The sequence below is a fragment of the Chroicocephalus ridibundus genome, chromosome 2 (assembly GCF_963924245.1).
Source record: "Chroicocephalus ridibundus chromosome 2, bChrRid1.1, whole genome shotgun sequence".
NCBI lineage: Eukaryota > Metazoa > Chordata > Aves > Charadriiformes > Laridae > Chroicocephalus > Chroicocephalus ridibundus.
This window is the reverse complement of record NC_086285.1, coordinates 141,931,481-141,957,623: the sequence shown is the minus strand read 5'-3', so window position 1 is coordinate 141,957,623 and position 26,143 is coordinate 141,931,481. Positions and strand designations below refer to the sequence as shown.

The window sequence follows — 26,143 nt, the reverse complement described above, 5'->3', positions numbered from 1 at the left end:
ATTCCATATGATAGTTATCAAAGAATTCCATATTTATTAGAGTAAAAATGGATCTTTTCAATCTTGCAGAAATAGAATACATCAGCCTCCATTTAATGTAATGATGTGATTATTTCTCATAGACTCTCAAATATATCTAGTCTGGTTTTGTAGAATGGTTTGATTTCCTAGATTAAACGTTTTTTGGTGAAAAACAGCCCCCATAGAAAATTTTCAACAAGAAACACTATTTTATTTAATTTTATAAAATGTATTCTTAAAGAAGGAATATGACCAGCCCGTGAACTCTCACGCCATGATCTCATCTTTACACAGTTCTTCAGAAAACATCTGCATGCTTTCCAGGGAATGCGTTCCAAGAAGTGGCTTGGTTCTGGGTAACGGTGCCATGGGGATGCCAGGTGGCACTTGGCAGTCATCTCTGCCTCCGTACAAAGTAACTGCTTATCTTCTGGTATTACCGCAGCCTGGCAATCTCTGACCTATGGACAATGGAAGCACACGACACAGGGGTGACAAACATCTGTCTTATCTCAATACAGGCTGAAAAATTCATCAGGGAAGGCTATTTTCCCTCTTTGCCAGAGACTTCCAGATGGTGCCCGGGTGGGCTGTCTAGCAGGAGGAAATTAAGTCCTTACGTCCTCGGAGAGCTCAGCGACACTAGGGGAGAGACTTCTCGGTTGAGCAGCATATTTGACAACGTGGAGATTTATCTCCTCGTCTTTAGAGTGCCCTTTAGAGTTACCACCATTTTCACACCCCGCTAGGTACCGCCTCAGTCCAGCCCCTCGCTGCCGCTCTGCGTCCTCAGACTCCTGGAAAAGGCGGCTGGGAGCAGTTACATCAACCATAGCGCTTCTCTAGTATCGATAACCACAGCGTTTCGGAAAAAAAAATATAAATAAAATCAAAAGCACTTAAAAAAAAATAATTAAAAAAGGATGGTTGTTAGGTTTCTCCTCCAGACACCGCTTCCCGCTGAACCCGCCCTGGATTCACCGCTCCGTGCTACGGCCACCTCCGCGGGGCTGAGGCTCTCCCCTCTCCGTCGGTGCTGGCCGGGGGAGGAGGGAGCCCGCCCGGCTCCCCGGAGCACAGAGGGGCGGGCCGGGCCGCGCCTCCCCACCGCCCACCCTCCTCCTCTTCCTCCACCTCCTCCTCCTCCTCGGCCGGCGCTGCGGCTGCCGGCAGGCCGCAGGGAGGCTCCCCGGTCCGGGAGGCCCCGGCGCGGCCCGCCGCAGCACCGCTCCCCCGCAGGAAGCCCGGCCCTCCCCGCTTATTAGCCCCGTGACGGCGGGAGGCAGGCCCGGCTCGCCCAGCCCCCGCTCCGGTCCCATTCATTCCCAGCCCCTTCCTCTCCGCTCCTTCCCCTTCCCAGGGCGCTGCCGGCTCCGCCGCCGCCTCCCCGCCCCTCCCCGAGAGCCCGGCAGCGGCAAGGGCCCTCAGTGCCGCAGCCATGGCCGCCGAGGGGGTGGACGAGCGCTCCCCGCTGCTCTCCGCGCCGGGCTCCGGCAATGTCACCCCGACCGCGCCGCCCTATTTACCGGACAGCAGCCCCCGAGGTAAGGCGACCGCCGCCGCCCCCGGAGCCGTGCTGAAGGAGCGGGGGGGGGTGGCGGCTGCCGGCCCGGGAGCCGCGGGGCTGGCGGCGGGCGGGCCCGCAGGGGCTCGGCGCTGCCCCGGGGCGGGGGGGGGGCCGGGCCCTTGCGCCCGCCGCGGGGGGGGGGGGGACGCGGCGCCTCCGCCCCGTTGCGGCGGGGCTGGGGGGCTCCGTCGGCCTTTGTGGGCCGGGGGTAGCGGCGGGTGGGGTGTGGGGAGCCAGGGCCCTGCCCCGGCGGGGGGGCGAGCTGTGGAACAACAGGTAACGCCGCTGAGGGGCGGGTAGGCCGTGCGCCGCGCTCCGGGGCGAACTCTTCAGAAGGAAGCGGGGGGTGGTGGGCAAATAATAATAATTAAAAATTAAAATAATTGTTTGCAGTGGTAGAACAGGCCTGAACCGGTCTGCTTATTGTAACTCACGCGCATGCCGGAGCTTGCAAGGTAATTGTTGGACTTCGGGTTTCACCCCCCATTAATTAGGAGCAGGATTAAGTAAAAGATCGCTAGTGAGGGAGGGCCGGACGCCGCGCTGCGGGCCGGCAGCCGGCGGGGCTGCAACGCGGGGGCGGCGGAGCGGAGTCAGGTGCCCCCATCTCTGTTTTATCTGCGGTGACCGTGGAAGTGCCTCAGCCCGGCTCTGGCAGCCGCTTTGGAGCCACCGAGGGGCTCTGAGCATCGTGGCAGCTGGAGTCCAAACCCACCAGGATGTCCTTGCACACACATTTCAAGGCCACAGTCTGGTTTTGTCTTTATTTAATTTTTTTTTTTTTAAAGCAAGTCGGATGCTGCGGTCACAAATCTGGAATCGCCACGATTCCAGATACGGTAGCTAGGGATATCCATTAACAATATGGTATTAACTTTCTTTTACAGATTTAGGAAAATCATCTTGTTGACCAATACTGAATATTTAGTAAGCAGGTGAAAAAATTTTACTTAAAAAATATAAATCTCAGGAGGCTTACAAAATGCATTAATAGATTCCCCCCCACCACCACCCAATTAAACATTATAGAGCAGAAAGTGAGGGGGGGTGAGAAAGCCGAACGAATCAAGACTAAATAAGATTACTGTAGCTTTGCTAGCAGTAGCATTTAAAATGTAAGATTACAGTCCTGATCTCTCTCGCTCCAGTGTGTTGGCCCTTTCTTGAGGATTTTTATGTAATTGCGTAGTTTTATTACATATGTAACTAGAATGCTATGAGTGAGCATCTGTCTGCTTAGTATAGTATTTAAACTTGTGGAAAGCTAGCCCTCTTTGCCTTGATAGGAAAATGTCTTTCAGTTAGTGCTGTAGCTGATGTTGACTGCTCACTTTCACTTGAATTGCACAAATGCTGGCCTGAAAAACAGCAGGGGGTTTTGGTGTTTGGTTTTTTTTTTTCTTCCCTCCAATCCTATAGTGTAGGATTGGCATCATCCCTTAAGTTTTGTAGTTTAAAAAATTCCAGAAATCTACTTTAGTTTGAAGTCACTGGTTTTATTCTTAGTAGTCCTTATCCTCTAACTATTAGCTTTGCATTTATTTCAATCTATTTTAAAAAGGTCTTTATACATTGAAAAAAGTAGTGAAAATGCATTGGATCGGTGGCTCTTGATTGAACCCAGAGTAAAATCTCATGACCTGGAAACAAGGTGGACCCCAAATACTCCTTTCAGTTGGTAGCTGTGTCCTGCTGCACCTTTGGCGTGTGTCTGTAACACCTGCTAACTGGTTTGGCACCGGTGGTGGCGGGTGATGCTTGAGACAAATGGCTTGCTCCCAGCAGCGAGGAGGAACCATAGAGCTTTCTTAAATGTCAGACATCTCCTCACAAGTTGAGGATCTCCTGTTTGATCAGTCCATGAGCAAGCATATTACTTCAAAACTACTATACAAGACTTAGAAAGAGATAATCTGTGGAGCAGAATTTTACGGAGCTATCGCATGTATCGGGTAGCTCTAGTTTCCTTGCTCTGTCAGTTATCCTTACCGAAAGGAGCTATGCAAGCTAAACTGCCTTTTTAGCTAACAGGCAGTCTTTATCTCTCTCCCTAGCGCAAGTCTAGACGTAGAGGGAAGAAGCATTCTCATGGGAAGATGGGGTTTGCTTCCAAACCCCTTTCTACAGAGCTTCCTTGCTTAACACCACCTGGCTGGTGTGAAGCTGGAGAGGTAGAGGAAGGAGGAAGAAGCCCTATGCTCTCCAAACTACCACCTGAATGAACATTAATAGATTTATCCCTGTAATTATCTGCTGTGCCCAATATGTCATCCTGAGCTTTAAATTAGAGAGGCCATGGTTTGACAGCAGCCTCCTCTTCCCTTGTTGGGCTGCAGCTGAGACCCAACTTTTCACACAGACAAAGGGTGGGACCATCAGCTCTGCCCCCTATTGAAGGGTGATTATCTGGCACTTTTTTCCTCTTTTTTTTTTTTTTTTTCCCCTCAGTTTTCTGACATAGGTCACCAACTCTTCTTTTTCCCTCACCCACCCCTTCCCAGGTCAGGATAAAAAAATTCTTTTAAAAAACAAACAAAAACCAAATAAACAAAACAATCCCCAAACCAAACTCATTTCTGTTTGACCCAGATAAGCTGCAAGTGGTTCCCTGTGGTTGCCGCCCTTCAAATACCAAGGGAGGAAAGTGCACAAGCACCACAAGGAATTTGTATGGTTGAATGTGTGATATCTCCCATTGCACCTCTGTCCTGTGGGGGTGAGGAGGGAATTGTAGGTTAGTCAGACGTACTGCATGGCAGGGTGCTCTGCTAATCTTGCTGAACTAATTACTATTGGATTTTATTTCTTTTAAGAAGAAGTGATAATAAAGCTGTAAACTGATATGTCAGCAGCAGGAAATTCAGTATCTCATTAAATGTACACTGAAACACCTGGTGTGTACCTAAATCTTGCCTACCATCCAGTCCCATCCAATGTGATGGACTTTTATGAACTGTTTTTAGTTGTTAACGTTTAGCCTGAAATTGAAGCTGGCAAAAAAAAAAAAGTCATACCAAAGTACATATGTTAAAGTGTTTTGGAAACTTTTTATTAAGGGGTAATGAGCAACAAACTCAGAGACAATGCCTTTATTTTCCTTTACACCCACCCCCAATATACTTGTCTTTAAACTTAATTTTGGTGGCTTTTGCTGGCTTGTTTTTTGGAGCTCTTCCAAATGCACTTTTTCTTTAAGCATGAAGGTCGCAGTGCCAGGGTACCTCCGGCTTTCTGCTCCATAGCAAATGTTATTTGCTGCAGCACCGCTCTGAAAAGCAGCCATTATTCACTCGCTATCTGCAATTTGCTGAGCCAGCAGTTCAGGAACGGAGAGGCTGCTTACCTGGAAGCCGAGCAGCTCCAGTACGAGGCTGGAGAAGTGCCTGGTGGTGTCTGTAGGTGCTCAGACAAAACATTTTACCAACTTTCAAAATCCTAAGTCACTTAGGATTTTACAAGTAGGATGTCACATGTAGGGTATAGAATTTTATAAATGTCTAGAAGGGCATAGTTGCCAGTTCTTAAAGTATTCCAGGATAGTGGAAAGCTGAAAGGCTGTGTGTGTGTCTTCGCTTCCTCGTACCCTTCAGGATACCTTTTGCCTTTCCATAGTACAGCTGCCCCGTGCCCAGCTGAGTGAGTCGAGAAGCCGCACTTGAAATGGAGAGGACTAAGCCAAGAAGTTCTGTAACGTGATTGTTGCTTTTCAGAAAAGCAACCTCAAAGCTGGGATTGAACTGTAGGGCTGTCTTGACAGCGAGTTTGGTATTGGATCTGCTGGACATGCCTTTTGCTTTATGGCTACCTGTTCTCCTAGCCAGAAAGCTCATCAGCTACAGGAGCAGCGAGGCAGCTGGCTTACGGCCAAAACCCCCCTGCTGCAGCCTTGACTTGGCCACTTGCAGCTAAGACACTGCTGTTCCCATCATCCGCATCTCAGATCTGGCTTCTGCAGTGGTCTGGTAGGCTTGAGGTTGTTTCCAGTTGCCAAAGTGGAGGTTTTGGGGGTTGGGAGATTGTCTTCTATGTGTTTTTGTTTGTTAAGGTCTTGTAATATCTCCTTTCTTGCATGTGGCAGTCTTGTACTGAAAACAGGGTATCAGAGTACTGCAAAATACTGTTTTTCTTAAAAAAATTTTTGTCTGGATGCTGTATTTTCTCAGAATGTAACTTCTCAGAAATGGAAAAAATCAGAACAATGCCCGAAGTTATCTGATATTTCTTAAGGATGTTGGTTTCTGCAACCAGTGTATCAAAGCTGAAGGGGTGAAATTCACTTGCTCAAGCAACGGAGCGTTGGTTTGTGTGATGACTTCAGAATCGCATTGCTGCATATAAGTTAATTTTGTTTCTCGTCTGAAATAATTTAAGTACGTTGGATGAAATTCTGAGACCCTCAAGGTGTCCACCTTCCTTCTGCTGCCTGTGTGAGTTAAAATCAAGTAGGGGTCCAGGTTGTTTGTAGGCCAAGTAGGAAAGAGAGTGAGCTCCGAACAGCAACGCTGCTTCAAAGGTTTGTGATGATTTTTGGACCTGAAGGGCAGGCAGGGTTTCTTCTATCTCTCCAGCTTATGACATTTACTTTAAAATAGAGTGAAGGAGTGATGAGTGCTTTCTTATAGGCTTAAATTTAATACTTGGGCTTGTCAGCTTTGATGGCAGCCTGTGATCTCCCTCACCACCCCTCCAGCAGATGCTGCTCTGTTCAGTGCTCTTTGTAAACTGAAAGTAGGTTGATCTCTCATTGCTTCCCTCAAGATTTTGTTGGCTGTTTGGATCTAATTATGAAATCATTTACTGAAGTTCATGAGTAATAATTTCAAATTATTAGTATTAAAAAGAAATAAAAATTAACTATGAACCGCTAAATATGCCCATTTCTTGTTTGCTTACCTGAAGAACCCTGAACTTCTCGATGAAATAAAAGCCGGTGCTACTACATGCCAAATAATTGTGGTAATAAGCTCCTGAGAGGTTGCTGCGTTGAATTGCTTCCATTCCATGGATTCTTAAACTGAGAAGGATCCTGAGCGTTTCCTCCCTGGTTTGCCATGGGCTCAGGACTGGCGAAGCTGAAATCTTCTCTTCCACAGGGGCCTTGTATTAGCTTGTCTGAAGTGACTTAAAAATGTCCTTGTGCATCCGTGCTTTGGATCTTGGACAAGAAAAATATTTGGAGCCCTTACAAGCAGAAGCTCTGATGGTTCAGTTCATCTTTTTTCTTCAAGATAGCAGAAATTTGCTGCTGTTCTACTCAAAACAGAAGCAGTTTATGCCACTTCCCGTCCAAGACCTGTTTCCTTAACAGAACTTTTCTGTATTTTTACCTGTAGTATTTGATGCTATATGGTAAATAGTTGACTGTTTCAGTCTCTCCAGATGTTTGTAAATGCTGGTTATGGCTCTTCTGCCTACCTGTGCCTTGTTTTATCTTCTGTGTTTTTTGTTTTGGTTTGGTTTGGTTTTTTCTTCAGAAGCCAGTCTCTGGTTGCTACTAATCTATAATGGGTTTGGTGTTTTGTTTTTGTTCCCCCCCCCCCCCCCCCCCCCCCCCTTTCTAAAAGTCTGTAAACAGTTGGTTTGAAAAGAAAGTTGTGTAGATGAGCCTTTTGTCTGACCCACTTTCCTGGAGTGATTTACGGTGTGTTTGTGTTGCTGGTATGCTTTACGTACAACTACGGTTGATGTTGGGGTACACAGAAGTTGTGGGGAAGGGGAAAGCAAACTTACGTTTGTCTTATGTTTATGCTAATTATTCACTCAGATTTTTTTTATTTTTTTTTCATTTTTTGAGGCTGTGACTGTTAGAGGCTATCTTTGCTGATGGTGTTTTAGGATGCCTGTTTGATTTTTCAACTGAGATTTCCTGATCTTTTGCAGCAGAGCTTCCTCCTCCATATACTGCCATTGCAAGTCCAGATGCCAGCGGTGTTCCTGTAATAAACTGCCGCGTGTGCCAGTCGCTAATCAATTTGGATGGCAAGCTACACCAACACGTTGTTAAGTGCACAGTTTGCAATGAAGCTACGGTAAAATGGATTTTTACCATTTTCTTTTTGTGGAGGGAAGTGGGGGGATGTTGAAGTGCATCCTTGGTAGAATTCAAGTCCTCACCTACCATGGGTGAGTCCCTTCCTCCAAGGGACCTGTGAATGCAGCTGGCTGCTAGTCTACAAGCTGAAGGGTGGCTGGAACAAGGATGGACATAAGCAATTAGAATAAATCTTTGTGCTGTTGATGAAGCGGTGCAGGATGTTTCCTTCTGAGGCAGAAGGCAAAAAGCAAATATGTTGTTTAAGCAATTACTCTTCTGTAAAGAAGGGTGAAACTGGTTTTGGTGGGATGAAGAGAAATGAAGAATTGAATTATTTTAAGAATGGAAAAGACAAAGTAATTAACCCACACTTTTCCCTGGATGTGTGTTTTCTTCCTGCAATACTACTCAGTCAATTTGTTAGCTTGCTAACAAACCACAACACTTTTGAAATGTAGAAATTGTAGATTCTGTTCCAGTCATCACAGACCTTTTTGCTCCTCCTCTCCTTTTCTTAATTCAAGTCTTCAGCTTTTGGCCTCTTGGTTCTATTTTTTTCCTTCCGGCCAGTTTTAGTTTCGGGATCTGATACTGCAGCACTTCACAGCTGCTGGGGGCATTTGCATTAAAAACACTGGATTTTATTTACTTTCTGAAAAGAACTTTAAATTATGTCCAGAAAACATGAAGCCTTAAATCTGTAGGAAAACGGGTTTTTTGGTTTGTGGCTTTTTTTTTTTTCCCCCACTTACAAGAGGGAGTGGAGAACCTGCCATTAATACTCACTTTCCATGCCAATATATAATGTTTCAGCCCAAACAAAGTAATTTGCAGCTTTTGAGACTTGTGATTTGGTGTATGAAAGGGACCCAGAAACTTGAGTCCTGGGTTGGAGAAAGATAATTTCAGTACTGTTTAAAAATAAGATTACAGTTCAGCAATGTCTGCGTATTCTCTTAGTGACTGAGAAACAGACTGTGATCCTTTTACTGTTGAATAAAGCCATTGTACCAGGCAAGGAGGCTTTCTTGATGTTTTGACTGTTGGTTTTGGTTTTTTTTAAATACCACTACTTAAGCTTACATTTTAAAAAATAATTAAACTGAAGTCTTCGATTCTTCATTGCTAAAATATGATTTATTTTTCCATTAGTTTGCAGAATCTCTCTTTGTTCTAGTGAGGAAATTCGCACTTCTTTCTCTGAGCAGAGAGAGAAAACTTCCAGTTTTGCCTTGACTCTCAAGTTTCCTCTGTAAGAGGAACTGTATTTCTCTGTTAGCAAGAGCTTGCCACTGAAGTTGTTCTGCTTTGTCATACTGTTAGAAGGGGAAAAACGTGAATTACTATGACTTCTGATGTGTGTTCTCTGGTGTGGTTTTTTTTTTTTTTTGTTGTAGCCAATCAAAAACCCTCCTTCAGGGAAGAAGTATGTTAGATGTCAATGTAATTGTCTCCTTATCTGTAAGGATACGTCTCGGAAAATAGGCTGTCCAAGACCAAACTGGTAAGAATAAAAAACTGTAAGTCCCTTGAGATAGTTTTCTTTAAAGCAATGGTGCTCTCTGTGTTGAGTATTTAAAACTAAAAGAGGGTCAAGCCTCTGCACATGTACACTTACAGAGCATTACTGAATTACTGCACAGATAGGTTGTGGTAGTCTCAATTTTAAATTATTTTTTTAAAATTAGAGAGGAAAAAAATTTCTCTTTTTTGTGTTTAGCGGTAGTCTCAAATGTGTGTTTCCCATTTTAAGCCACTTTATAAGGAACAAATGGTATAAAGAACAATGGAGAAGAAAATCACTTCTTTTTTTCTGGGACTTAACGTTCATAATTTCTTGCAAACTTAATTATTGTAAACACACAGGTTGCTCACTTTGCCTGGTTCTGAGTGGGGACTTAAGAATGAAACAGGAAAGGGAGCAATAGGTTGGCTTCAGTCCTGTCCTCCCTTCTTTGGTACACTGAGTTTTCAGTCTCCTCTCAGCTCTCAACTTTAATTTACACACGTGTTATAAAAGAAATAAGTGTGATTTGCCATAGTGAGCATTCTTACTGTTGGGCTTAGGGTGTTAAAGATCCCGCTGAGGTAGAAGTAATTTGATCATGTGTGGTGCAGCTGTAGTGGGAGAAACTTGAGATGAAGGCTAGATCTACAGCTACTTCAGTGAAACCTCTACCCACTAGCTGCCCTAGTCGCCAGTCTGTTGGCTATTCTGGTTTTAAAACATAATTTGAGACTTCGGGAGACTTTTTTTTATTATATTTTTTTTAAACTAATGCAGTGTTGGGGAAAACTTCAAAAAGTTTCAAATATATTTTTTTTTTTCAGAGTGAAAAAATATTCATGGGATACTTCAGTTGTAAATAGATAACATGGTTGGTAACCAAGCTGAATCAGAAACTCATTAATTTTATTAAAATAATTTCAAAAGTGTGTATCTCAACAGTTTCCCTAAGATAGCCTGTGTATTTGTCTTACTAGAAGATGAGCAAAACTTTGAAGGAGAGAGCTGGGAGTATTCCCTAAATGGAAGGCTCCAGATGGAAGGGAGGCCATCCAGAATATCGCTTCATTTTTTCCCTTCACTTTTTTCATGCTAGGAAGTCTGATCCTCATTCTGCTTTGAGTAGGTTAATTTGGGTACTGTCATTTTGGATGGGCGAATTGTGTAATTAAATTGGAAATGCATTGAACATAAAAGCAAATACTTACAAATTGTTTGTTTGTTGTTTTTTTTTTTTTTAAAGTAAATTGATTGCATTTAGTCCATCTGGGGTGTTTTTCTTCTTTAATTCGCTCCATTTGAATGGAATTTTTACTGTACAAATGTGTGCATGCTGCTTATATTGACATGGTTGTCAGTAGTGTGGGAAGGAGTATCTGACTTGGGAAGGAGAACTGGGTTATGGAAGAGTCCTTACTCTTTCTGCATGTTTCACATGGGTATGTACATTCCAATTCATGGGATTGCTCAGCCTGGGTATTAAGATTTTGTTTTCCTGAGGAGCATTTCTGCCATATGACGGCAAGTCTTTGATCTCAACAGGGTTCTGGCTTGCGTGGCTGATCTTATAGTGAAAGAGAATGTTTGCAAAACTGAAAAGGAAAACACTTTGGAGAGAGACCAAAACTGGGTACATAATCTGTTTAAAAAGCAGATTATAGTTTGAAAGTGTAAAATGTTTGGTAGTGACTGAGCTAATTGCTTAAACACATCGTCCTTCTCTTGCTAGCTTAATTACATGTACATCTAATGTTCTTAACACAGTAGACGCATCATTACTCTTGGTCCGGTAATGCTGATCCCAGAGGAGCAGCCAGCTCAGCCTGCCTTGCCAGTTCAACCAGACGGAACTAGAGTGGTATGCGGGCACTGTGGAAATACGTTCCTTGTAAGTAAAGCACCAGATTCGCCTCGACACACCGTGCTATCCCTCAAGCTGTTTGTTGTGAGCACTTTTAAGAGCATGTTGCCTCACTCTATGGAACTAAAGCTGCTTCTGTGCTCGCATTGCTGTGGTTGTGTGGTCTGTATTTGGTTATCTTTGCATGCACTTCAAGAAAAGTTTTAACAGTCTTTATGTGCATGCATTCATAAAGCCCAAAGTCAGTCTTACCACGTAGCGATGTAAGAGTAGACGGTGCTGGAAAAGGAAGTTATGCTTCCAGGTTCTGTTTAGGCTTGCAATGATGGTTATATTCTGCAGTGGCTGAGAGAGCAGTTCCGCCGTTGCTACGTGGACCCCTGAAAGCTGTTCATTATAGCGTTTGCCTTTAGCACATCTGTCAGTTGTTACAGAACTGGAGATTTCGGGTTATATGTGAGGTTGAGAGTTGATCATGTTTTCTGAATTGGAAGGATGCAAGAATACTCTTTTGCTGTTGAACTGTTGTTAGTCTTTTACATATATAAGGGCCTTGAATTTTGATTTATGAAGAGTCTCTACAATACGCAAAGAAGTTAGCTTTAACTGCATCATCTAGCAGTGCTTGAATGTTTGTCAGGTTTGTGAGTTATGGGAAATGGCTAAGATAAGTGGTACAGCTGAAGGACCTGTGTTGTCACCACAGTGGACAAAGGATTGTAAGATACATAAAAGCCAGAGAATCACAGAATCATAGGGGTTGGAAGGAACCTCTGGAGATAATCTAGTCCACCCCCCCACCCGCCCAGATAAAGCAGGTTCACCTAGAGCAGGTTACACAGGAACGCAGCCAGGTGAGTTTTGAGTATCTCCCGAGAAGGAGATACACTCAAGTGGAAGGAGGATACTGAAGTACGTTTTGTGAAAGGAAAAAGGAAGCCTTTGTGAAAAGAAAAAGGATGGGACTCCATGTTGGCTTGTGTCAGCAGTGAGAAGGGTTCACTTGTGATAGGCTCTATAATGGAATAGGCTTGTACCTTCAGTCTTTACTTCAGGTTTGTGGATCAGCGTGTGACCCAGGTGTGCTATAATGGCTTGACTACTATAGTAGATGATGAATGCAGGGAGCAGGAGATGGCTCTTACACTTCTTTTTAAGGGGAAGCTAGGGACTTGATTATGAATTTCCAAGTAATGTACTACCTGAGAAACCATTAGAGAGGTGTTTGAGACATATTCTACCAATTCTGCCTATATATTAAAAAAATATATATATTTCTGTTAATAATTCTTGCTGAAGAACAGTAGTCTGTAACTGGAGATAGCTGGAGTGGGTTTTCTGTTTGCCTTTTTTTTTAAATTCAAGTCCATATGTGACCTTAACTAGTAAGAACATCATATGCGATATAGAATAATGTTACTAACAGAAAGCTACTGGATCTACAGAAGAAAAAGGCCATCTCAAGTACATATTCTAAACCAGGAACCTTTTATTGAAGGTTGCCTTTTCTTTTAGCTTTTTTTTTAAGTAACATTTTACAAACAGTTAAGTACTTGCATGAACACTGTAGTTTGATAGTCATAATTTAATTTTGTAATGCAATTATGCTTTTTAGCACAGCTTTAAAACTGCACAGGCAAAAACAGTGCTATAGAACAGTTACAGTATTAAGTTTTAATGTGGGCCCAACACAAAAGACCATCTCTACTATGTGATGTTACTTTTTTTTTTAATTAGGGATAATCAGTGTCAGGAAGTAAAATTCTCATTGCCGAACTATTGACTTGCCTTTGGGGACTTTATTAAGCATAGGAGTTTTAGTGCTTTCTGTAAGTGCAGCCCAAATTAATTCTGTAGTTTATGATATGAACTTCTTTAGGTGAACATAATGGGGGGGAACCCCAAAACCCATAAAGGCTGATTTTTGCCTGTAACTACTAGGTTATGCCTTAAAAGGCTAAGTTTTCTTATTTGGAATTTGTGTGTCTGACTTAAGATCTGATGGTTGCTTTAGGGAACTGCATCATTTTGAACTTCATTGTCCTGTCTGCCAGTAAAATGAATTTGCCAGTTCATGGTACACTGAAATGAAACCCTCAAAATAATTAGAAATTTGAACCCTGTATTCTTTTATGCTGAGTTATCAAGAAACACTTTTTTCCCACTTTAGACAGCTTTCCCACCACTCTTTCTTCTACCTTTTTCTGTTGCGCAGTTTGAGAGTCTGCAAATAAAATTTTTAGTTAAGAAAAATAGGGGAAATTGCTTGGGTTTGAGAGTGAGCAGAAGAGCAAAAAGCAGAAGTATTCTAGCCAGCCTGGAAACTCAGCTTCTGTGAGGGTATTTCTGCCCTTTGATATCTCCGCATTGTAAAGCAAATACATAATTCTAGATGCATCTCTCAGCAACTCAATAAGGTATTTTACTGAGTAAGGTATCTTATCTGACATTTAGATCAGATATTAGGAAGAAATTCTTTACTGTGAGGGTGGTGAGACACTGGAACAGGTTGCCCAGGGAAGCTGTGGCTGCCCCATCCCTGGAAGTGTTCAAGGCCAGGCTGGATGGGGCTTTGAGCAGCCTGGTCTAGTGGGAGGTGTCCCTGCCCATGGCAGGGGCGTTGGAACTAGATGGTCTTTAAGGTCCTTTCCAACCAGAACCATTCTGTTGATTCGATCTTTCTTACTTTACTTGGCAGTTTAAAAAAAAAAAAAAAAAAAAGCTAGAATTCCTGGGGTAGTAAAGTCAAATTCAGTTGCTTGTTCTGTGTTCTTTTAAGACTATCAACTTGTTTGCCACATTTCTAAGATTTTTTTTTTTTTTTTCCATATGAAAGCATAAGTATGGGCTGTGCTTTCCCTGCCTCTACACGTGGGGTGTGGTTTTTTACAAATTATTAAAAGCATGCTCCATGCTATGGAGTGCTTAAAGTTTTTCTGTCTCAGCTGGGTGAATGACTTGTTATTGAAGTGATACTGCAGCTGAACTATCACTAGTTATTTACATTTTGTTCATCACATTATTTTTTTCCTTGGTAACCCAATAGGAGTCTTTTCTGTGTTAAGGTTTCCACTGCTTCTATCAGATTTGGAGTTCAGACAAGTGGAAAAAGCAGTAGAACAGAAAAGGAGGGCAGGATGAGAGTTTAACTGTCCTGCTGAATTGCAGTCTGATCTGGTTTGGGTTTTTTTGGGAGCTTCTGGACTCGGGCTGTGGCTGAGTTACTGTTTCTGGCAGCAGTAAGTCATTCCCCACAACCCCTCTCTCCCAGGGGCTCTACCTGTGATGATTTGTGACTGTCAAGGCCAAGTTGGCTTTGGTGGCAGGCAGGGGAGGGGTGTCCCTGTCCCCCTCTGCCATCCCCCTGCTACCATCCTGCTGTCAGAGAGACCCTCAAGGACAAGCCAGGAGCAGGCTGTGTAAGGCACAGGCTGTAGGCGAAGCACTGTGGTTTGTCAGTTGAGCTCTGTCAATTTTTTTTTTTTTAAACTAATCAAATATGAAAAATATTTCTTCTAAAATAATTGAATAGAAAAACCCTTTAAATTCTTTAGAAAACTAAGTTTTTTAATCTGCAGAAGTATTTTGCTTTCCCAAAGGATGGGGGGGGCGGGGAGCAGAGGGGAAGCATTTTTGGGCAGAAGCAGCTGTATGTAGGGATGTGTATGTGTATATATGTCTTTTTTTTTTTTTTCCTTTGTCTTTTATTGAATGTATTGAGAACTATTTGAGGCTCAGAGAATGAAAGTTTGACATATTCTTTTAGTAAACCCCTGAATGGATGTCTGGGTTTGTCCACAATTGAAACATTCAAGAGCTCTGAAATCTTCATCTGTGTTTCAGTACATCTAACCAGGGATTTGGGCTATTGTTTATTGTATTTTTTCAATGGGAAAAATACAGTTTGCATTGTCAGCAGGGAGCTAAATTTCACATAACTGTGATCTCAAGTTTTCTTAACAACATGAAACAAGATTAGGTACTTTAAATCATTCTGGAATACAAATAAAAAGACCAGCTTTTGGCGTGCTTTAAACTACTTGTTAAACCCACCAAAACGCCAAGAATTAGAATGTGCATGAAAATAACCTTTCCCTACTGTGCTACTGTGATCTGAATTCTTGTAGTTTGAATGTCTTGTCACGCTTTTGCTTTTTTTCTGCAAACATTTCTGATGTGCGCAGAAGGCATCATAACAGTTAGTGCTTCTCTGACTTCCAGGTAACTCTCAATGAAAACAGATTTCCAATGCCTCTGTTTTTTCCGTCAATATTTGGAGCCCAAGTGCATTTGAGTTTGTATCCATTAATAATTATGGCTAATAATCAGAAATATTAAAATAACTAATACCCTACAAAGATCACTAATGAATAACTTTGGAAATGGAGCTGCCTACCCTGGAATAAAAGTAGCGTACAGAAGTGAAGTTGAATTACAAATACATAAAAGTAGGTCCTGGATTTAGATTTGCTTCCGTTCCTGGAATTGCAGTTTAAAAAGCCGAAAGAACCGCTCTGAAGAGGCCTGTCTCCATCCCTGGTACTGACAATCACACCTTATCCCACTTTTGCTGTGTAGAACTAAGTGAACCGGTAGGTTTTGACAGGGATGCAGGCAAATAGCTAACTCTGGCAGGAATGTGGAAGTAGAATTAATGCTCCTTAAACGCATTGCTCAGCAGCTTTCATTTTATTAAGGGATAAAATACAACTATGCTAAATCAGTTTGGCCAAGTCTTTGTAAACAAATAAATTTTAAAGAACAACTATGTAACTGGTATTGTAACTGGATACTTCAGAACCAGGCAAAAAATAGTGGATTATTTCTTTGTGGAGAATTAGCCCCATTAGAAGTAAATAAAACTGAGGGAGACCTTCAAGAGGCAGGAAAATCCTACGGATCAGAATCTTGCTCACAGCAAAACCTGCTCATGCTGGCAAGGCATTACAAGCCACATCCTCTTTCTTTGCACATAAAATCGTAAATCTCTTCGCAGTGTTGAAACGCTGCTGTGCTGTAGGTAGGTCCTGTTTTCCGTACAAGGATGGGCTCTGATTTTGATTGGTGTTTGTAGCAGCTAAAAAAACCACAAGTCTCTTTAGTAGACTGACTTCTGATTTCTCACAGAGCTAAGGAGGATCCGAATGGAGGCATTGGTGGTCTGTGTTGTGACTGCTTCCCCTGCTAGGAACTTGCAGTGAGACTTCAGCATAAATCAGGAGGGGAGGGGAGAGGAGAATTATATTTTGCCAAGAAACAGTGTTACCTCCAGTTGAGAAAGGCAGCAGGAGAGAGCTGCAATTACAATACAACCGCTCACAGAGTGAAGAATGCTAATCTTACCCCCTTGTTCAAAGCAATCAAAATTAAAATGCTTGTTTAATAGTTCTACTATAGCAGAATGAAATTTAACAAAACCTGCTGGCTTTAAATGAGTATATGACTCTCTATCTTCTGGTTGAGGTAGTTCCAGGCATTACTTTCACTAAGGCTGTTTCCCAGATAGGTTTTAGTCTGTGCGTGGAAGGTTATGACCATATCAGGTACAGTTTTATATACCACCTTTTTAAAATACCATGTAAGTAGCCAACAGTTTTCTCTATTTTATTGATATAAAACTTATAAAGACATCTAATTTCTAAAATACTCTTTAGCTAATCTTTCTGTGTGTACTTAACTTAGTTTTCACAAATGATGCAAGGGCTGGGGAAAGATGGGAAAATGCATCTATCTGTAACTGTGCCAAAGAAAACACATTTATTTTGATTCCGGGTATATTCATGGTCATGGAAGGAAGAGAAAAAAACCTGTATTAATATTATCATGTTGCCCATACTACGCATGTGAATGAAACCACATTACGTCAGGCGAATCCTGTAATACTAAGGCAAGTCATGGGAAATGTTCACATGGAAATCCCAATCCTGTGTTGCCACTGACAAAAGGGCACCCCATTTATGGAAGAAAGCAAGAAACAAGTCAAAGAAAGCCTGAGAAGCAAAATGTTTTCACAGTGACATTTAGCATGAAATACTACAGATGCTTTCTCAGGCCAGTGTTTCAACCTTTTTATTTTTTCTTTTTACAGTGGATGGAACTGAGGTTTAACACACTAGCAAAATGCCCACACTGCAAAAAAATGTAAGTTCTCTGAAAGCAAAGTTACGTAAATTAACTGTTAATTAAGTAGCCTGTGTTTGTTCCGTGAAAGTCTTTGGAGTAAAATGAGTCTGCTGTGCTGATTATTTTGCTGTGTTCATCTGAATTTCAAGGCTAAAGAGCACATGAATTCTTCACTCTTGATGCACAAATCAGTAACTTTGACAAATCCAACCTGCATATATTAAAATTCTCTGAGGTAAAAATAAGCTGCTAACAATAGACAGGAATGGGTTGCTAAAATTAACAACTTATGTCCTTGACATTTTACCATTTCATGCAGTTAAATCGGGTGTCATGTTTAAATGTAGAACTTGAATTGGCTTATTGTAAAAGTTGGAAAGGAAATAATCTTGTCTTAATTCGAAAGAGGTTTTACTGATATCATAAACTTAACTTATTTGTATTAAGCATCTTAATGCATTAGCTTGTTTAATGTTTATGAATTACTGTGGAAAAACTTGTCTACTCATTTGCTATTACTTCAATAAGAAGGAGGAAAAATTAGAAGACGAGAACTGTAAGAGGTTTTTATGGTTTTGGTTTTGTTTGGGGCTTTTTGGGTATTTGTTTGGCCTTCCTTATCTGATGTCAGGAATACTTAGTTTGAAGTGTTGTTAAAAGCTACACTAGTAACATCAAATTTGTGTGGAATCTCAACCACAGGGTGTGAAATAAGACTTAAAAATATTACTTCAGAGACTTTCTTGTCCTGGTGATTTATTTGAATATTTGTCTTCCTTTGATGGGCAAGTGTGACTTCCAGTTAAAGTAGCAAATGTGTTTTCCACTGGGAATGGAAAACCACAGCTGTGTTGTGTGTTGCAGAAAAACTAGCAGGTCCCTTAGGAAGCAGAAGGCTCAGGATAAATGTACTGCAGGTGTTGGCACGGCACGGCCTGGCCTTCAGCAGTGACTGAAGTCTTTTACTGGAGTATTTGATAGAGAAGTCAGTCCAGTGGCACGTTTAACCTTAGGAGTGTAACCAATGGGGTGTGGGGTAGTGGATGGGTTCTAGTTTGTGTAGGTCAAATAACTTCACGGTCTTGATGAGATGCTGCTTTGCAGGGGTGTTTTTACTGACCGTAATTAACTGCATTTGGTCTTTTCAATCCTGGGGGAAAGGGGGTTGGTGTTTTGTGGTTTGGTTTGTTTGTTTTTAAACTAATTGCAATTACATTTTATCATATCACAACTTGATAAATGACATCAGCTTCTCTCTTGACTCTCCTTAGGTACAAAATTATTTGCTGTTTAACCTTAAAAAAAAAAACCCCAAACCAACAGAATACAAACAACCCAACCCCAACAACAAAAAAAAAACCCACTCCAAGCAACAGTCCAAAAGTCACACCATGTGATCTTTTGGTCTGTCTTCTGTTGATTTATGTTGCTTGTATTTTAAAATCCATCTGGATTGTAAGGATTTCTTAGTATTTTTGTCTATAAAGTGCAAAGCATGCTATCTGTAGGTAATAAAACCAGAGCATCTCTGCAGTGCAATTTGTGAAAACTACAGCTTGCGTGACAACTGAATCGTGGACTACAAAACAAACTTTAACAAATGGGCGTTTCTGTCCTTGGGCCAAGGATGCAAACTATGGAATATTGTAATTCAGCTTTGAATGAGTTGCTCGGTGTCTTCCTGTGTCTGAGATGCAACGGTTGGGAGTTCTGCGCTTCCAGTGGCATAAACATTTCCAATGCATGGATTTAGGGCACAGCATAGGTGAGGCAGAGCTTCGAGTCATGGTGGTGGAATAAATAACTGCAGTGACCTGCTGCTTTCTGTCGGCCCTTTGGCAGAGGTTGTCATACCTGTAGCCGAGTAGTCAGAAGGGCATGTGGCCTTCTTTATCTCAGCTTATTCGTGCAAAACTTTTTTCATTAGTAGCCGACTAGTCAGAGGCAAAACTATTCATTCCTTCTGTTGACTCAGTTGATGGTTGTCACTGAAAAAAAAGATAGTGTAGATGGAGGCAAAAGGCACTTTGAATTACTGCAACAGAAGACATCTGCTGAGATTTTTAGAGTCTCAAATTTTCATTATTTTTGTTTGAAATGTTTTTAAAAGTGCAGGGAATCTCTGCAAATAGCTTGTTTGTGACCACCTGTCTGGTTGAGGGAGATAAGATCTTAATATGAAGAATGCCTTGTAACACTGCAGGGAAAGTTAGGAGTTACTACAGGAAAGGGTCAATAACAAAACAATGTTCAGTGAAAATAAAGCGATAGTGCCCCGAATACATAAACAAAGGAACCTTTTATATATGGATGTTGGTGGAAACAGGATCTTGGGTTTCTTGTTTGCCTTTAATCCCATCTACCTGCTACCATTGTGGTCACAAATGTATTATTTTGTGACATACTTTTTTTTGTCTGTGCCATTGTCCCACGTTTCCCCCCTCCCCCCAAAGAGCCACTTGTCTTGCAAAATAACTTGGGAAATGTAGGAAATTAGTTGTGATGCAGAGAATAAAATAATTTATTTGCTAAATGACCAAATCTCTTTGGAAATGGACTACAGACCTGGTCTGCAGAAGCCCTACTGATGCACAGTGGTTCTACCTGACATGCGCTCTTAGTTGAACGTTACGTACTGCATTGGGACAGCAAAGGTCGCTAATGAGGAAATTGTTGCAATATAGTTTTAATTTATAGTGTAGAGGATGACACCTGGGAATGGGGGAGAAACTGTTTCTTTTGACTGCTTTAGTGTGCTGTTGTGTTTCAAAATACCAGATGTTTATCAGCCTGTTTCCCAACAGAGTGAGAGGTTTAAGGAAGGCTTCTGGTATTTTTCTCATTTAATGATGGAGAAGAAGCAGGAACTGTGTTTTGTCTGCTGCTCTTTCCCAAGCTGTACATTAAATCACCTAGAAACTTCAGGATCATGAATTCAGTTACTAGAAAGAGAATTGAATCGTCCAAGTTTTTATTTCAGAATGCCGAATATCTGCGCTTTTTTGTCTTTTGTTTGTTGTTTTTTTTTCCCTTTAGAACCTACTTATATTTCTCTTTAAGGTCTGACAAAATGCTGAACTCTAATGAATTTATAACACTTTTGCCCCATAAAGTCTGCAGGGCCTTTAGGAAAGAGTGAGATGTTGGAACCGCGTCACTACTGTGGAGGCTAGTTTCAGCAGTGCTATTCACCTTCAAAATACTGGTATTTTGATCTTCCTCTTACAAACCCTTCTAAAAGCATGTCTGAAATCCTGGCAGTGATTCTTCTTTATTTGGAGCACAAGAGACTCTGCATTCTTTCCTGTGCTACTCCTTTAATAGCTTCTGTCACTAGTGTCCCTCTTCTAATTACTACCTGATGCTAAATTGGCTTTGGTGTCTTTTGTATCTGCTGTTGCTGCCCGAAGGTCTGGCAGGTGCCTTTTGCTTCCCCAGCAGCAGCTCAAAAAGAAAGAACCGCTGCCTTCTGCAGAGCTTTGCAGCAAGTTCACCCTCATTAGTCCCACAATGGAAACAGCCGCTTCTGCGATTTAAAAATGTTCTTTTGAGACCAGTTTTAATATTTCTGGTTGTGCCTGTCAAAGTTGCTGCAGTCGGTAGGTTTTGGGATAGGGTTTCAGCTTTCTTTATTCAAAGTTAGTTTGTGGTTTTTTTTATGTATAATTTGGGGTGGGAGGGGGGAAGCCACACTATTTAGAGTGGCCCAGTGGCTGCTATCACTGTCGGGAGACAAAAAATAAATTATGATTTATTTAGATTGCTAAATATTCCCAGATCTGTGATGAAACAACCACAGAAATTTAATATATTTACTTTATCTTTGTTTTCTGTAGAAAGAGAAAAAGGCAGTTAAATTAAGACATCCTTTACGTTTCCTTTTTGCGGTATTTGAGATGATGGTTTCTTCCCCAGCCTTTCTTACTGGATGGGAGGGGACACAACTGGAGGGAAATATGGGTGGAAAATACACATGGCACCTGGAATATCGTGATTTACAGCTCTGAAAGTGAAGGTGTCTTTCCCAAAATGAACTTTGTCTCCGTGTGAAATAGCCAGTGCAGTAAATATCATGTGTGGTTTAGGTGTATTGAATGTGACGTTTCTGCCAGCTTATCTTAAGGTATCCAGCCCTGTAATGGAATTAACTTTCTGAGTATATAGCCAGGAAATCCTGTGGAGGAGGGAACCTGAGGTCAGCTTGGCAAGCTCAGTGCTCATCAGTTCAGCTTTTGGAAAAGTCTCCTCCCTGTCCCCTTCTATAAAACTTCTGTTTTGTTTGGGTGTTTTCCTCCCATAACTTGGAATGAGACAACATAACCCTCTTCTAGAATGGCTGTAGAAGTGTTTAGGGTGGCTTTTGGGGAGTGTGTGTCAGAGGTGAGAGGGTGGCAAGATGCCATTATTTCCCCAATTGCAAATTCTTCCACCCTAATCACACCCCCCAGTCCCATCCCAAATGTGTATGGTGAGGCTTTTGTTCAGAAGTCATTTTCCCTGGGAAGTTAATGAGCGGAACAGGTTGGGGACTGCTCTTCTTCTGAAAATGTGTAACAGATGGCTTGTGAGTGGTCGCTCTATTCAACCCATACCTTGCAAGATGAAGCTCGACATGTTAGCGTGAGGACTGCAGTTGGTTGTTTTTTCTTGGAGCATTTTAGAAATTCCTTGTAAAGAAATCATATTGGAGTAAAGCTGCTTAAACCAATCTATTTGAAGGCTTTCTGAGATCAATGCTTAAAAAATTCTAGTCACATGCTAAGCATATGAGGCCTGTGTGGTTAATTAACTGCAGCCAGAAATTTGGTCAGTCATATGACAGATGTACTGCTTCAGTAGTTCAGCAGTGCTTTCTTCTGTTGTACATTTATCTTGAATATGCTGAACTATCATGAGCTGAAAATGACCTTCCCTCGCATCTTTGAGCACAGGGTACAAACATCCCACTATTTCCAAAGGTGTGTTCATCTCCCATCAGAATGGGATGAAGTACTTAAATAATGATAGCATAGAATTGTCTAGGTTGGAAGGGACCTTCAGGATCATCAAGTCCAACCATCAACCTAATGAATGCTTCAGGATGCTTCCAAAACTACGTCTAAGATAGATGGTACATGTTTTACGAAAGCACCTCTGCCTTTCTAGTCCTTTCAATGGACCTATGTGTTCACTCTGTTTCAATGGAATTAAATCATGTTTCTGTTTTCCTCGTTAGAATAGCTGCACGTGATGGTAAACTTGTGACTCAAGATGTATTTGCTAAACAACACTGAGCTTCTGAAATAATTTCTCTAACCTGTAGTAAAGAATGTAATGGTTGATTTGCATTGTATATTCTGTTTGACTGAGGCACTGTAATAGTTAACTTAATGCAGCAGGTAGAGACAAAGCTGTCTGTATTGGAGTTCTAGACGATGAGTGACAGAACTTCCAGGGGATTTACTTACCTTGGTTGTCAACAGTGATTTGTGCAGCTCATGTAACTTGTGGTAGAACTCTAAAAGAAAATTGGAAAGCAAAAAAGAACTTGTCATGTCTTTGAAGTTACCAAAGCTGACTTAAACGTGTCTAAAGAATTTCTGTCTTTTGAAACGTTGAAATGTTTGTGATTAAAATGGTTTGGGTTTTTTTTCCCTCAAGAAAGGAGGTAGAGTTTAGCCACCCAACAGTACTGGGTGAACTATTCCAAGAAATAAGTAGTGCAGGTTGTTACTGTTAATGACATTTAGGGGTGGTAGAAGTGACTTCCAGTTACTGAAATGCCGTGAATGTATTAAAGCCTTGTATTGATGTATTAAAAGTCTAAAGGGTGTCTAACAACCTACATAGAAGCTGCAAAGCAAGTTTGGGTTTTGCAATCCAAAGGCTATTCAAGATACTTATCTGGGTGCACTGTGGATATAGGAGGTAGACCCATTCAAACTGGAGGTGTGGCACCGCTCTCTTTGTTGTAAGCACCTAGATTAAATCTCAGATACTAGATAATCTTCAATAGTTTCCCTTTAGAACAAACGAGTGGACTCTTTACTGCTTGGTATAATTGCAAACTTTGCCTACAACTTTATAAATTTAAGATAGTGTATGTGTATTGCCATTCTCTTCCCCTCCCCCATTTAGACTGAACAGTTACTATTCACGTAGTTTGTTGCGGGCTTTTTGGGTTTTTTTGTTTGTTTTTTTTTTTAATTTAAAATACTGTTTATTTTCTAACAGTTCTTCTGTTGGAAGCGCACTGCCACGGAGACGCTGCTGTGCATATATTACAATTGGAATGATATGCATCTTCATTGGAGTTGGATTAACTGTGAGTGATGTACTATGATGTACTTGCAACTGTGTGCAGGGGTGTACGTGTACAAAGGAGTTCCCTTGCCTGACTGGCTCTTTTTTTCCCCCCCCCCAGCATTTGAGTAAAACCTGCGAAGTTAGTGTGCTTTTTATCACCTCTGTTAAAACCATGGACTTAATCATCTGACTTAGCCAGAAAAATGAAACGTTCCTAAAACCCAAATGTTCTGGCACTTTGAGAGTCTCTTCTTCCTGGTGTTAAATTTGACTCTTCGTCATAAAACTTCAGTTTTATGAAAAATGGTTTTACTTTACTGTAGAAATACTGGAACATCTTGTTCCTGTTAGAGCTCTCAAAACTTCCAGGTTTCCAGAAATACATATTGCTGTAGAGCCAGGAATGTAAGTTCTACTACAGTGGAAGGGAATGGGATTCCAAAAGTCAGAAATGTGCATATGCAAGGCTCATGTTGTTACTCTAGTACTCGGAAAACTATCTGTCTGGCTTGCTTGGCTCTGAAGTATCTGGTACAGGTTACTAGAGCCAATTTTCTACCCGGCAGTCCCAGAAAAGTACATGTGAGGAAATAACCTGCAGTCAAATTCATATGTGTGATTCTTGTTGTACCTCTAACTTACCCTATAACCTGAACAATTTTTTATGTGTGAGCTTAAATGAGTTATGAAGAGTTTTCCAGTTTCCATAATAAAAACAGTGACAGCCAAAAATAAAAACATTAAAAGACAGATTTTTATTTTTTTTTTAACAATCTTACTGAGTTTGAAAACGATGAAGACGTTTCACCATGCGGTGTGCCCAGAGGCTTCTGCAGCCTCCATCCTTGGAGTTTTTTGGAGCCCAGTTGGATTAAACCACTGAGCAACTTCATCTGACCTTAGAGCTGAGCCTGCTTTGATCGGGGAAGTTGGCACTAGAGACCTCCTGATGTCGCTTCTAAGCTCAATTATCCTACAACTGTGTAAAATTAAGCTAATAAAATACCTGATTTATCCTTATCAGAGTAAAAAAGGTGCTGAAATGCTTCTCCTTAGTATAATTTGCTCTTCCTGGAAAAGCAGATAGTGCTGTATGTTTTGATGCTTTTGTTTTCTCTTTTTAGGTTGGTACACAGGATTTCGCCAGGCGATTTCACGCAACGTATGTTTCTTGGGCTATCGCTTATCTCTTAGGTTTAATCTGCCTCATTCGAGCCTGCTACTGGGGAGCCATTAAAGTCAGTTATCCGGAGCACAGTTTTGCGTAGAGAAATTGTTAGATGATAGCAGATGAACATCTAGTAATTCTGGATATGACATCTTGGACACTTTTAAAACCTTTCCTGTAAGGATTCCATTCTGTTCAAAGTAGTCTTAAGAGTGGGGGTCTCTAAGAACAAATGTTCATTGCACTACATAATATGCAAATAGTTTGTTTTGCTGCTAGATTCCCTAGCTCTGAATACTAAAGCTGTGTTTACATGTTCATAACTCTGTCTTTATAGGTGTTGAATTTTATTTCAACAGACAGTATTAAGTTTTACACTTCTTTTGTTATGTTAAAATCGTCTGCCATTTTTCTAGGTGATCAGTAAGAATTCAAAAGCAAAAGTGTTTATAAGTGTTTCTACAGTAGCTTCACATTTGTACTTAACATTTTAACTAAAATCATATTAAAGTGGCTTGCTTTAAAACCTAAGCAATAAGCATTTTGCTTGAACTGCTTACTGTATCTTTTGCCTAAGATCATAGTGACCTTATTCAGGAAATGAAAGTGCTGAGTGTGCTTTAAAGACTGACACTGTTGCTAGAGAGACATTTGTAAACACTGTACGCTTTGAGACTTTTCAGGTAGAGAGATGCTATTTTGGTAGTCCAATTAAATTTCCATTTATCCAGGATTGGATTTCAGTTTGGATAAATGCTTTCTTTTCAAGGATCCTGGAGCTTAGGTGTTTAGTTTTGGTTGGGTTTTCTTGTTTGGTTGGTTTTTTTGTTTGTGGTTTTTTTTTTTTTAAACTGGCAAATCCTAAAAGCCATGCTCGGATTATGGAACTTAACTCCAGTTATTCGTACAAGTTCCTTTACAGGGTCTAAGGGAAGCATTTCATATGACTTGTTTCATAATACTTCAGTGTCACATAGGTGACAATAAGATGGTGATGGGTTGCCTCTTACTTTCCTCTGATCATGTCAGATTTTCCCTGTTGGGGAGAGTTATGCACTGGTCACTGCAAAGGGAGATGCTGTAAATTCACGTTAACTGCTGTAATAAGGAAATAAGTAAACAATTACTTGGACCATTCCATCAAAGTACATCTCGTCAATTTAGCACTGACTTGCTAAGAGAATACGGAAACAGAAAGCTTTTTCTAATGATGTATTCACAAAGGATTGAGGGACCAGTTCTTGCACTGCCCATCTTTATAGTTTTAAACAAGTTTTTGCTAAATTTGGAAGGAATGTCCTGAGTGATTTAGACGACTGTAGTAATTTAGATAATGGGGTCAGATGGGTAAATTAATGTGGATGTTTCAGGGATACATGTAATTTAAATTATCTATGTTCCTGCTAGGACAAAATGATATTCAGATAAGGATTTTGGAGCACAATAAATGTAAATGATCAAACTGTAAATGATCTGTCTTTGTATGATGCTAAATGTATAAAAGCAGTAGCTCAGGATTACAATGTACCTTTTACAAATAAACTAATAAAGAAATAAAGATTATTATTCAAAATTAA

General features: G+C 41.2%; 1 protein-coding gene across 2 annotated transcripts; it reads left to right on the top strand.

Moving 5' to 3' along the window:
- The first annotated feature begins 1,144 nt into the window (after positions 1-1,144).
- On the top strand, positions 1,145-26,143 carry PIP4P2 (phosphatidylinositol-4,5-bisphosphate 4-phosphatase 2). Of its 2 annotated transcripts, none has more exons than XM_063327175.1 (7): positions 1,145-1,565; positions 7,472-7,617; positions 9,020-9,126; positions 10,894-11,017; positions 17,079-17,131; positions 23,327-23,417; positions 24,523-26,143. In XM_063327175.1, the coding sequence occupies exons 1-7, from the start codon at positions 1,460-1,462 to the stop codon at positions 24,664-24,666; spliced, it is 771 nt and encodes a 256-aa protein (XP_063183245.1). In that variant the 5' UTR covers positions 1,145-1,459; the 3' UTR covers positions 24,667-26,143. The 2 variants fall into 2 exon arrangements, with proteins under 2 accessions (XP_063183245.1, XP_063183243.1); XM_063327173.1 differs by having other exon boundaries at positions 1,146-1,565; positions 7,469-7,617.